At 46.0% G+C, this 13,732-nt stretch overlaps 1 protein-coding gene across 1 annotated transcript in view; it reads right to left on the bottom strand.

Annotated features, from left to right (window-relative positions):
• Positions 1-1,031: 1,031 nt before the first annotated feature.
• Positions 1,032-13,732, bottom strand: part of PDCD11 (programmed cell death 11) — a 41,038-nt gene continuing 28,337 nt past the window's right edge. Inside the window, exons 33-36 of the mRNA XM_078855465.1 lie at positions 12,755-12,923; positions 12,064-12,217; positions 6,663-6,828; positions 1,032-2,915 (exon numbers count right to left, since the gene is read on the bottom strand). Of these exons, the coding sequence (XP_078711591.1) occupies positions 2,741-2,915; positions 6,663-6,828; positions 12,064-12,217; positions 12,755-12,923 (664 nt within the window). The 3' untranslated portion in view covers positions 1,032-2,740. The remainder of the gene's footprint in view (positions 2,916-6,662; positions 6,829-12,063; positions 12,218-12,754; positions 12,924-13,732) is intronic.

Below are 13,732 nucleotides of genomic sequence, written 5' to 3' on the forward strand. Positions count from 1 at the left end.
GTGCCGAACAGCCCAAGGGCGACCTGCGACGAACATCGCGGATGCCCTTGGAAGCCACGGTCCCATTAAAATATTTGTTGTTTTCGTAGGCATCGACAAAGGATCATATTGAGTTTCTAAATTTGTAAAAGCTCCCTTCTTCCTAACTGCAGAGCATTGAGCTGAATTTGGGTAAAAGTACACGTGGAAAGTTGGGTTTATGCCGAAAGCTAAATTGTGCAATTCTCGCTTGTGCCCAAGTTTGACTCATTACATGACACGGGTGCGCATTCACGATTACAAAACATTTCACTCACCAGCCACCTCATACTGCAATAGCAATCTACACAGATTACCGTACAGCTTGCATCAAGTTACCCTGTGCGTGCAGACACACCCACAATCACTGGGACGAGATGGGAGTGACGCAGGCACGGGGCGGGGAGGCACTGCACAACCCAGCACAAAAGTAGCACAAGTCTCCCAAGTGTGAAAATGCCCTGACAAGCCCAGTTGGCAAGTGCCGCAACAGTGTGCCGGCAGCCACCACGGCTGGCACACAGCCTAGCCTAGCAGCGGGCGAGGGCGCCATAGCCGATGCACACCGGCGGCGCTTGCGCTCGGCATGACACCGTCACGCTGTCACGCTGTCACCCCCTGTCACGCTGTCACACGATATGCCACATCGGAGAGGCGGCTGGTGGCAGGGCACCCCACCAAAGTTGGCCCGGAGACCCGTGTCGCATAAGCGGGCAGATTCGAATTGGGGCAAAGGCTGCTCGCAGTTTTAACGCCGAAGATTCAAAACTGCAAATGGGAACTGGATGCCAGTTGAAAGTCACCAACCATTTTTAACCGCATGGAACCAAAGCAACGCGTGGTCGTTCACCGCGGGAGCTTTGATGTGGTTTAGAACAAGAGATGAGAGAATCTTAAATACAAAGAGCCAGATTCAAAAACAATTATTTGTCACGGGCATACACCAGGATCGGCTTATGATTCTAAGGATTTCAATTTTAATGCACATGAAAAAGAAAATAAGCAAGGTGGTTGTTTACAAATAACATCCTTTAATGTGACTAAGAACCACAATTGAGGAATTTACAAACGTTAGTTTATGATGTTTATGCATACAACTTAAAGAGAATTACGCTTCAACATGATGAGCATTTTTCAACATTTTCCAACGTAATTGGTTGGCACTTCTGGCCAACGACATCTCAACATCACGACCGTGAGGCTGTGGGGGGGGGTGCAGCAAAATGATACAGCCGAGAAACCGCCCCGACTGAGCGGAAATCTACAGCCACGGAGATTCATCGAACGACCTAATCGTGTTTAAACAGAGCAGCGGGTTTCATAATTAGCTGCAATGCACTAAAATGACACTATTCCCAGGCACTTATTTGCAATTACAACTTCACACCCAGTGAAGCCTTGTCCAATATCGTGGCATTAGGCAAAAGGTTCTCTATAAGATGCTGCTGCACGTAGCAAGTTGCCCCGAAGCCTTACATCATATCAGCTGTGCTTCGGCTTAAATCTGAACATTTAAAAAAAGATTTAAGAATGAATGACATCCCGCTATTAAAAGCTATCAGCAGGCCTATTTAAGATCCCAGCAACAATGGCAGGACATTTTGTAACCGATTTTATAAACACAGCACTGTTAATGCCGATTAAAGAGGTAACAAGCCGAAACATAAGCAGTTGCATAAGCGAGCCAAGCTGGTGACCTGATGACACTAGCATTGCAACACTCGCCACAATGGGTAAATTCCACGCGTTAATAATTACAGCCTTTGGTAATTCTCAGTTTTGGCAAAGCACCATGGCGATGAACACATTGCCATGCTGGCGAGAGGAGAAACACCAAACCAGTCACACCACTGGAGAACAAGATTCCGAATTCATGAAAGCATTGCGTGTGTTGAACTTCTTTCGCACCGTACCTTGCCAATCGTGCTAATCGGAGGTGTGGAGGACAGACAAATCGGAGGTGTTGGGGAAGGACAACTGCCGGCAAGTGGAACAGATTGTACAGGTTAATTTGTACACTTTTTTAAATCTTAATTATTAAAACTGGCAGATAAGTCTACAAGAATAGAGGGAAGTGCAGATGCAGTGATTTGTGCACTGCACCCCGATTTAAATTCCCAGTCATAGCTTACATCACTGATTGATGGATGAGTTCACCCTATATTATCCTGCCATTTCACAAAATCAAACTGACCAGAATGGTAAAGTATGGGAAAACAACCCTTCAAGTATGTGTGATGAAACTTCTTTCGCACCGTATGTAGCCAACCACGCTGATCAGAGTAATTATCAAAGTTACTCACGACTGACAGATCACAGGTGAGTCCTTCATTCAGCAGCAGATTGAACAAGGGCTGTAAATGATTACTGTTGTATTGATGAATAGGTAATAAAACACACACCGTATATTACATGACGACAATGTGAACACTGCTCTGGAAAATTCGCTGCGGGGAAATCTTTCAAAACAGCCTTTGAAAGCGTTACTTCTTTTAACGTATATGACACGGTCATCCTTGTAATTATATATATAAATGACTTTTATATCGCAACCATATCCGAGTTAACCCCATGTCATACTGCCCCACCCCTTCCCCAAGGCAAATCAGCACGAGCTGGCACAGATATGCTCGTCATGCTATAATTTACGTAAAAAAAAAAATAAAGTTGCGTGACCTTCTCCGCACCCCCCCCCCACAACGAGGCAACGGGGGAGGGGAGGCTACTGCTTCGCCCCGACGCTGCTCTTCTCCTCCACGTACTCCAGGGCCTTCTGCCGCACGCGCTGCACAGACGCGGCATCGCCGTGCTTGCGCTCGTAGTCCAAGTAGCGCTTGAAGAAGAACTTCATCCGCTTGGGCGAGAAGTTCATGTGGACGACGCGTTCGAACACGGCCCTGCACGGTGAACACGACGCACACGCAACAATGTCATGACATCGCTACGCCTCTGGTGAGAGCACGGTTGGCTACGTACGGTGCGACAGAAGTTCAACATGCATACGTATGACAGCACGGACATCAGCTCTTACGGTTAAGCCAGGTACAGAGTCAAGGTGCGTGGGCCCTGCAAATTGCTGGCTAACGCAACTGGTGGTGGAATGGGCTTCCACTGAAGCAAGGGTGCTCTAGACAGCGCCCCCCCCCGCCCCCCGGATGGTATTTTTGGCCTACTCTTCCACGCTGCCCAGATGTCGTGAAAGTGGTGAGTACCCACACCGCTACACCCCATGGCACGCGACTTTGGTGCAGCCATTTATACTGCAGGATGGACGGGAGGGGGGGATGGTGGGGGTGGAGGGAGGGGGGGACATTCAGTGGCGTTTGAACGGATTATTTACATGTGACATCCATATGTCGTGCTTAAAAGCACACATTGCAATGTTGCTGCATGTGAACGAGCGGTCATGTGATATTTGGGGTGCGTGAGGGGGTGGTATGTAACGTGCACCACGAAACTAAAATGCAGTTCTTGTTAATTTTGGAATATAAATTATAAAGAGTTTTTGAAAGAATACGTTTTGGAAGGATACTTATTAAGAAACTCTCAGATTTGGAAGCTGTTGCAGAGCAGTTCAAAGTAACATTGCACTTAAAATGTAAGGCTGTAGTTAATGAGTTATTCACTAGAAATGATACAGTAATTACCAAAGTTACTCACGACTCAAGGTTCATTTTGCACTTTTCCACATTAAAATACATTTCACTCACATCTGTGTTAAAACCAAAAGGGCTCATTACTCAGACCCAAAACCTTATCCTGCAACGTTGACTCACACTACGGGTGACTTTCACATCCTGGGGATGGCTCAAATGTGCTCGACGAGGAACGTGGCAGCACCAGCTACACCGATGGCAAATGGGCACGTGGTTCACAACATTTTGATGACCAACGTACAGCGTGTGCATCGTCAGTTTCGCGGAGTTAATCACACAATGGACAAAACGTGCACCGCATGGACAAAGCTCTGCGCCAATGCACTATGCAATACCAGCGCTTCCTGAAGAACTGATATCTTTTCTTAAGTCAATTGAGCAAATGCGACAAACCGACAGGCAGTGGGTGAGACAAAGAGACAACTGTAGATTGGCTCTGTCATTATTACGCCCTATCTGTAGAGTGCAGACACGCACGCGCATTGCTGCCAAGTCTGCCTCACACATATTAGACGCCCACTTTGACACCATGGGACCCCCCCATCAGTTTGCCAAATGGTAACAATAATTCAAATATATGTGATGCGAAAACTCATCACAGACATATGAGTGCAGGCCAGAAAACAAAGTCTCAGCAACACACAAAACATGCACTGCATGACAAAATCTCTCAGCCAATGCATATTGCAAAACCAACAATTACTGAAGAACTGCACTGACGTGGCAATTTATGTAATGATGTTTTTTTTTATTATCAGTTATGGATTTGAATATCTAGTCACGATTTGTGTTATAACATTTAAATATGTTCTAAGTTTACATAGGCACCTATTTTTTTACATTGCTATTTGTCTGTGTGGTTATGTCAGTGTTGATACATCCTTTCATTTATGCTGAACGTGCCAGCATTTTAAGCATTTAGATTACCCTCGTCAGCTACTGCATGAAGCAGGAACTAGTATACACGCAGGTCAACAATGTACAAGTCCTGTGTAATGCAATTCGACAAACATCAGTCGCAGAACAAGCAAGTAGACATTTATATGTGGTCCAATTATTTCAGGTTTTCATGTTCCCAGAAACTAAATCTACACGATTGCCATTTTTTATGTAAAAAAAAAATTGATCTGTCTACGTGCTCTATCTGTAACCGACAAAACATGTTTGTGGAACTGCCCTAACTTATTAAAAGTAAATTTTACAGATATTTCTCAAAACCAACTTTGCAGGGATGAGTTTCCCAACAGAAAAACAAACACGTTTGTTCCGTATACTCGAATAACTGGACCCTGATTAACCCCCCCCCCTCCCCACAGCAATCTCTCGGCGACGCTCCATCTCGGAAGCCATTTGGGGTCTTGCGCGTGATTTTGCAGTCAATAAAGTCTGACGAGTAAACAAATGCACGCTGGGCAGTCTTGAATGTCACTGGCAAGATGCCACCACTGCAATAAAATTATATTACACATACCCAAAACCAATCTCAGTGCAATGTCACAAATGCAGCCCACACCCATATCGTCACCACGGATGTGTGGAATGATGCTAATGCCATCACTAAGAAACTCCATCACAGAGACCGAAATAATGAACGGCGATGATGAAAGGTGAATGTTTTACAAAAAGGTAGTCTAGGTGGGCACACCCTACTTTTCAAATTATTCTTGCTTTAAACATTTTTGTTTCAGAATTTTTGCTCTTGGAATGAAGCGACTCGCAGGAGTATGTACGCACCAAATAAGCACAAGGTAAAAGTAGGGTACGTGTACCCAATAATGGAACACGCTGTAAAACTCCCCACAGTTTATATCTGCGCTCGTGATCGCCCGTGTCCTTATGGAGCCCGATTCTCCCGTTTAATAAAGTTCAATTTACCCTGCTCCCTTGCAAAAAGAGATGATTGCTCTGAACACCTTTTCTCGTTCCGAGACAAATGCGAATTGCAGGGTGGGTGTCCCGTTCACCGCTGAATCTCAGAACGCACAAGCGGTTCAGTGTTAATTTTATTTAGAGAGGCGTAGTGCCGTTGTTTTTAAAGCCATTTTACTCACGGCAGGGAACTGCAGCTACACGACCGCACTCTATGATAGCTGGCTCCAAACTGTGCCACACATGCCCTCCCCCCCGCATGGCCTTGTGGGAGCCTCGGAACTGAGTTATGTATTTTCTTCCGGTTCTGTCCCGATGACGTACACGGACGTCATCAGGACAGTAAAGGTCAACAGCATCATGAATGGCGAACTAATGGCCCGACTGAAGCAGTGCAGAATTATTCTGCATACACAAATGCTGTCAGACAGGCCGATGGACTGAAATATAATTAAACTTTTTTGCAGAGGGACTACCTCCTGCCTTATTTGATACCCACAATCATTCATGACTGCGCATCATGATGTTTTTAGTTTATTTACATGATAATGCCAAGTAGCATACTAATGTGTCGTAAGAAAAGAGTTTTAAATCAGTGCATACTGCTGGCTCTGGCATAGGAATCAGAAACATGGACACTGATAAACGGAACACAAAAGCAGAACAGTGGACAAAGACGCATGAAGAAGAACATGCTAGGAATTGCATGGATACACAGACAAATGGATCAGGAAAAAGACAGAGACATCACATTGACAACTCCTAAAAGCTAAATGGGATTGGGCGAAACACATTGCGAGAAGAGATGACGCCCGACGGACCAGGCATGTGAAAGAACGGCAGCCACAAAGATGAGAACGCATCCAAGAAGCAACCACTGCAGAGATGGAGCCTGAAATCGGTTCAGCTGCAGGAGACGGAAGAGGTAGTAGCACTGGACCGCGAGGAACAGTAATGGCGCGTGGGAAGGCCTTCATCCAGCCGTCGATACACCATGGCTGAAAATTATTTCCCGACAGCTTGGGCGTTTGCACGCTGGAACAAAGCATTCCATCTCCGCGCGTGCCGGTGAGCGGTGTGTGTGTGTGAGAGAGGGGGGCGCTCGTGTTAATCACTTGCCGGATCTGCTGTGCGGTGCCATGCTTGGCCAGCATGTCAATGTAGATGGACCAGATGTCCGTGCGCTTCGGGTAGCTGCTCAGCGTGCTCTCAAACACGGCCAATCCGTGCTCCACGTCACCCGAGCGGAAATCGAGCTGCGCGAACTTCACGATCACGTCCACGTCTGCGTCAGGTTCAGGGAGGGGGTGGCAGGTTGAGTGGGTGGACAGAAGACAGCATTGATGAAGAACAGTGCAAGCGACACAGCAATGTGCACTTTAGGAAGAATCGTCATTGAAGACGATCTAAACAGGGGCACCGATCGGAATCAGAAATCTTGATTTAGACCGGAGGAATTTTTCACAGATGTTCAGTCAGGGCAGGTCAGCAAGTTACAGCAAAACAATACAATAAAAACAAATAAGCGATACATGATTGCAAAAGAGTAAAGGTTAGCAAGTCATGAAAAATGCATTAATACATAAATAAAGTATATAAGTACAATTTGTCTAAGTACATGTATTCCTGACAATTTTTCAACGTGAAATGCAAGGCAGTGGGGCAAGGCAGCTAAACAACAACAAATACAGTCCCAGACCACACCAGGATAAATCAGTCTCCATGTGCCCGAACCATTGAGACCTTGGGAGCTAAACAGATTTGAGCCTGGATAGTGTGTGGATGGGTGGCCACGGTGCACAAACAGGTTGTCAAAGGGCTTGCGGCCCAACGTGGAGGGTGGTACAAAAATATGATTGCGCTGGGCTTGTAGGCTCTCATTGTTGAAGCTCCCCACTTTCACAGACACGCACTGACCAGGACGACGGCGGAGTATGGTCGAACAACCCCCCACGTGCCGTGAAAGGGCGGCAAGGCACACATTCAGCAGTGGACTGACAAATGGTCATGTGCAATCAAGTGGAAGAAAAGCACACACTTGTAAAGCAGCTGAATGTAAATGTGATACATTTCATACGGTGATTTTCACAGCCACAGCCTGTTTGTTAATTTCTTCCGTTCTGCAAATATACATTGTTCATCCACCCAATATACCTACATACGTAATGTTGATATCAAACAAAAGCTCTCCATGTCTATTCGTGACTTTCAAAAAGTCTATTAAATCTTGAATTTCGTGACTGCAGGAATTCATATTTTTGGGGTCTTTCGGTAAAGCCACGTAGATAGAAAATTAATAAAATAATAACAATATCACGACGTTTCGATCGCAACACAAGCAATCGTCATCAGGTGAAAAATATAGCGGAAGAGCTGCTGAGGTAGGAAAAAAATATGGCGGGAACACTAAGGCAGGGTGTTATAAAACCGAAACCTTTTCACACCCTGCCTTAGCAGCGCTCCTGTTATATTTTTCACCTGATGACGAGTGCTTGTGTTGCGATCAAAACGTCGTTATATTGTTATTATTTTATTATTTTTATTATTTTTCTATCTACGTGGCTTTACCGAAAGACCCAAAGAATAGGAAAGTGTATTGGCTGGCGCTTGTATTTATTTTAATATCAAGATTTGAAAGTTCGCTTTTAACCCAATAACAAAAATTAGGGGGGGGACTATCAGTTACACGAGCCACACTGCTCCCTGTGAACGCCCACGACATCACAACCTCCGCAAGGCGACCTCATCATGCCTTACAGACCACCCAACAACAGATTGATGGCGAGATGGTAGCTTGCAATGAGTCACTCATCCAGCAAATCGAGTAAAGAATGGATTCTTTGTCTCAATTTTTACATCTCCTTTTGTATTCTTTGGCTTCATCGGTTTTATTTGTACGGTTTTGTTTGATTTATTTACCTACTACCAATAATAATGAACACAAATTAGTTTAGGAAAAAGGAAATACCTTCACAACCAGTGGAAATAAGAATTAGTGCACATGCCAAAGGTTCTACCGGCAAAACTAAACAAATGCATTGAAGATCATAAGAGCAAAGGGAGAATCCTCCCAAGCCATTCCAAATGGCTGCCTTGTTTCATGTGGATGCAGAAACCGAAGCACACACAATGACCTATTTTGGGATGATGAATTTAGAAAAGCCTGGTTAAACGTTACCAGTTAATGCTGACACATGGTTATTATCGTATCAGCGACGATCAAACCATTGCTGAATGAAGGCCTCTCCCCTCCCCCGCTATCAATGGATTTAATCCTAATAAGTCGAGCAAAAATAAATCTACACCAAAGCACGTGGTACTCGTCCTCCTTGTTTCAACCAGTACAATGCATCCAGTCGCATGTTCAATCATGCAGCATTGCTGCTTTTTTTTTCCTCCTTTCCCACAAAGACCCGTGCGTTATAACCACAACGCGCCCGCAAATATTTTTCCGGGCAGCTTTTGCACAGGGGCGGTCCCGCCACCTCGGCTCGTCGTGTACAGTAACACTACACTAGAGCAGGAGCAGCAGCGGCAATGGACACGGCGCCAATTGAGACCCCAGGCACGTTGCTCGCGTTACAGCCGTCGCCGTCAAGTTCCAAGAACAGAAGCAAACACGAGCAAAAAAAAACAACCCAAGAGATTATTTTAAGAAACGCTACGCGCCTTGGCGGCATTGTTTACCGTTCGCTGCAAGTGGCGTTTCTTGCCGATGACACTGCGAGCTTTGCTGCTGCCGGTAAAAACCGAGCGCTGCCGGTAGAACTGGGAGTCGAGCTGATGATGGGGGATTTGAAGGCTTTCCTGCCATTGTGTGACGTGCGGTGCCAAAGAACCCCCCCCCCTCCCCACACTGCTCACAAGTGCTCTGAGCAAGCGGTTCGGATTGTGTTTTCTACCTCTGCCAAGGAACCCTTTGGTTGAGGTCACTCGATGGCATGCGAACCCATGCCAAACACACACAAATGCACCAATAAAACCATTACTTACTCGTTAGTTTAACATTGATTATAAAACGATAAATTAAAGCTGCATGAAGGGGGGGGGGGTGAATTGTTTCTTTGTATGTCGGAAAAAGGGGCTCCTTATAAGCCCGAAGCAAAGAGAACTGTCAATGAGCATTCAGATGAGAATGGAAAATCACGAGGGGTGGTGGTGGTTGTGTTAACCCACATGCAGTTTAGTCCAAGTTGACCTAAGCGTGGCCCTACAGCAGAAAGAGATACCAAAAAGCAATGACACCAAAAGTCAGGATTCCAATAACTGTGGCTTACATAGTTGCATAACGTGCATCTGATGAGAGGACTAAAAGTAGAACTGAAAGTCGCGCATTTAGTTGATGGTACAGGAAATGAGGGCACTAAATCCCAATAGCCGCCGTTCGCCACTAAGTGATGGTGACCGCCTGTGCCAGGCCAGGTGCACTCTGAGGCCACGTGAAGTGTCGAAGGCTCGCTGACAGGCCTCCAAGACAGACCCAGGTACAATGGGTTGGCTGACTGAGATGACTGGTAGATGCACCAGCTGTACCCCACTAAATACACCCATGCACATAACGTTTGCATTCCCTGTGCTCATATCAAAGCCTCACGAAAAAATAAATCATTAGGTCAACAAAAAACGACGATCATTAATAGCCTTCAACACATGGAAGTGTCAACATCTCATCTGAAAACAAGCTGCAGTTGCTGCTGCATCAGCTTTTATAAGCAAATATCTAATTCACAAGGACGTACAAAATTGCAAAGCCAGAATAAAGATGCATATGGCGTGGCGCAGGCCAAATTAGTCAAGTGAAGATTTCAACTTGCCTAGAAAACCATAGGATTTGTAAATATACAATAACATGTTTTTAGTGTGTGTTAAAGGGTTGTTTTTTGTTTTCTAACAGAAACAAAACTCCTAAGGAATGTTGGCAATTAAAACTAACAATGCTCATATCTGCTGTCATGTCGTGACTCGCGACAATAAGCAAGTAAAAGCTGGTTCGTTGCAATCAAGGCATGGACCAGAGCCAGAATGCTTCTCCGAGTGATGTCAAATGCTCTCAGTCCCCCTCTGCAGGAGAGGACGCCGCCCTCACCCGCCAACAATCTACGGCTCATGGCAGAGGTGGGACAAAGTCATTGTTATGCAAGTCCAAGTCGAGTCGCAAGTCATCATATTCATGACTCGAGTCTGACTCGAGTCCAAGTCACATGACTCGAGTCCCCATCTCATAGGTGGGACAAAGTCATTGTTATGCAAGTCCAAGTCGAGTCACAAGTCATCAAATTCATGACTCGAGTCTGACTCGAGTCCAAGTCACATGACTCGAGTCCACACCTCTGGCTCATGGTGAACAAATCAGTATACAAATGAGGGCACCGCGATGTATTTCAACCTCCAGAGGTTGTGGAGGGGAGGAGCGGCCGAGCGAGTGGGAAGTCGAGCATGTACTTGTGTGCGTGTGTGTAGGCGTGTATTCAAGGCGACGGTAATGGTTCGCACACGATGCGGTACAAACCCGGTAACCCGAGTTTTTATATTCCCTTGCACAACTAACATCGGTGGCGAGTGATATCTGAACCGGTCCCTGGGCCTCGCATAGTCTGACGAAGCCTTAAATGAGTACCTGGCTCCATGTGCTAAGATCATCATTGGGAGACAATGCAGCCGGGTGTGGTACTCGTGACACCAATCACAAGTGTTCACTGTCAAGCACTTGCCCAAGCAGTCTGTAAGATTAGATGGAGGTCTTTGTCTTAGTGCATTAAAGAAACAGACCAGAAAACAAACAGCTTTTATCTTGGAGGTAACTCCTCGGCTGTAAATCCCCTGCTTTCTCACATGAGCAATACGTTTCGGCAATGAGAAATTTAACTTATGGCCAGGAGTACCATTACAGCATTCTGGTGACATCACTCTTCAAGAATTACATTTTACAACGCGGTTATCCAATTGGTGACAAACAGATGCCAATCGGTGAGATTAAATAGCAAATTCAACGAGACAGGGGACCTGGAGACAAGAAGAACACAAAAGTGATCACATGCAGAGACGATATGAACTCACGAAGCCGGATTACATATAATTATCGAAGCAATGCACTCATGCCGGACAGTGTTGGACACTGCCTAGGAAGGTAGCTGAGAGAAAAATAACGCTTTTATTCTGGGTTAGATGTTTCTAAACGCGAGACCGCGTGGAGGAGCGGTAGTGTAGCGGTTAGCGCGCTGCGCTACGAACCCGGCGACCAGAGTTCAATTCGCGCTCACGGTCGATACCAGTGATGATTATTTGAATCGGTCCTGGGCCTCTGCTAGGTCGACTCAGCCTCAAATGAGTACCTGGTGCAGTGTGTAAACATGGCCACTAAGGGGACACAAGCGGTCGGGGCGTGATGCTGGCCAACCACCTCCTCCGTGTGCCATGCCGGCCTTCAATAGGTGCTCGCTAACAGCACTTGCCCCGACAGTCTGCTACAGCCTATACGGGTGGAACCTGTTTGCCTTTGTGTGTGCGTGCGCGAGCGTACGTTCTCGTTCGGGCAGGCTCTTGAGCGCGCGCTGCATGAGGCGGCGGGCCGAGTCCGTCTGTCCGCGCTGAACCAGGAAGCTTCCATAGGCCAGCCACACGGCCTTCTCCTGCCGGAACCGGCGCAGCATCTTGTTGTAGAGAAGGTCCGCTTGCTGCGGCACCCCACGGTGGACACAAGGAGGAGGTGCGGTTAGCGCCGAGATTCTCGCAAGCAGAGCGGTAACATCGCGCTCGCCCCCCCGAGCTCTTTATTTAACCCGGTTCGCAAAACACGAAAGAAGGGTACATAAGCACAGCCCTTAATTCGATATAACTTGTGAATGATTATTTCTATCAATTAAGTGGACGCAATAATACCGAGTCACAAATAGTTAATGATAATTATAGAGCAGCTAAATGCAACTGCGTTTCAATGTGCTGAAATACCACATGTAAAAGTTCTGGTGCATGCACAGCATAGAAATGTACATCTCTTTTGTCAATCCGCTGTTGGATGATGGCCCTCCCAATGCCATGCACCGTACACGTTGCCAACTGGGCTAATCGGAGGTGCGGGCCATCCTCCTCCTTAAAAATACACATTCATTTTGCTTTGCAGTGTGTTTACGATTGCGGAAAACGTGCAACGAAAATGTTCATCGGCAGAGCATTACATATTTTTACCGCTCGCAGTTTTCAACCTTCGTTACCTGGAACTTGTCCGAGCCGATGTAGATCTGCGCGAGGTGCTGGAACGCCTTGAGCGCGTCGTTGTGCTGCACGGCACGCTCGAACGCGCGCATCAGCGAAGCCTCGTCTCCGTACAGATTCTCCAGGTTCAGCAGTGCCACCCACACATTCAGCTTCTCCTGCTCCTCTCTGCAATACATTTCAAGTACGAATGTTTTCATTACACACCAGGCAAAAACTCAAAAGAAGAGCGATTGATGTGTAACCGAAATGACAAAATCAAAACAAGGAAAGTATAGTACAGCGATTAAGCAAATGGAAATCGGCGCAAAAACTACTATGCCACGTGAGAACACATTAATAATGAATTATCATAAATAATTGTTAAATAATTAATTGCCTTTGGCATAGGTCGACCCTGGCAGATTATTTTCAGACTGATCACAGTTAAGCACACAATTATTTTTAACATGCTAATGATATGTTCAGATTCAGAAGCTCAAAGAGAGCGAAAAGCCACGATGAACTCGGGTTCTGCGCAAAGGGTTGGCATCAACGCAAATGAATCGGCAAAGTGGACAGAGCTCATAAGAATCCCAGCGGAAATCTCCGCATGCCATTGCTTTTCATATTTTACCTCATTTTCATTCTGTCATTAAAGGCTTTACCGTGCTTAAGTTTTTGCCGAATCTCGAGATGCCTTTATGCACTTTATAAATTGCAATAAAAAATGCAATCGATTGCGAAGCCCACGATGCAAGCATTTCAAGCGTGTGCATGAGAACAGACATGCTGCTATGCATAACCTGGTTTTCGTGGTCACTCGTGATACAAGTCAAGTTTTATGATTCAGGCCACACATTTAGCATTTATTTTCACAAGGTGTCATCGTGCACTACTCTGCAGGCATCTTCAGGAGTTGAAGCACATGGACTAACTCGGGGTTGCAAATTGTCAAATGCCCGTCCATGCAATATTTCCCAGAAACCAAAATATTG

This window comes from Lampetra fluviatilis, chromosome 4, assembly GCF_964198595.1.
Source record: "Lampetra fluviatilis chromosome 4, kcLamFluv1.1, whole genome shotgun sequence".
Taxonomy (NCBI): domain Eukaryota; kingdom Metazoa; phylum Chordata; class Hyperoartia; order Petromyzontiformes; family Petromyzontidae; genus Lampetra; species Lampetra fluviatilis.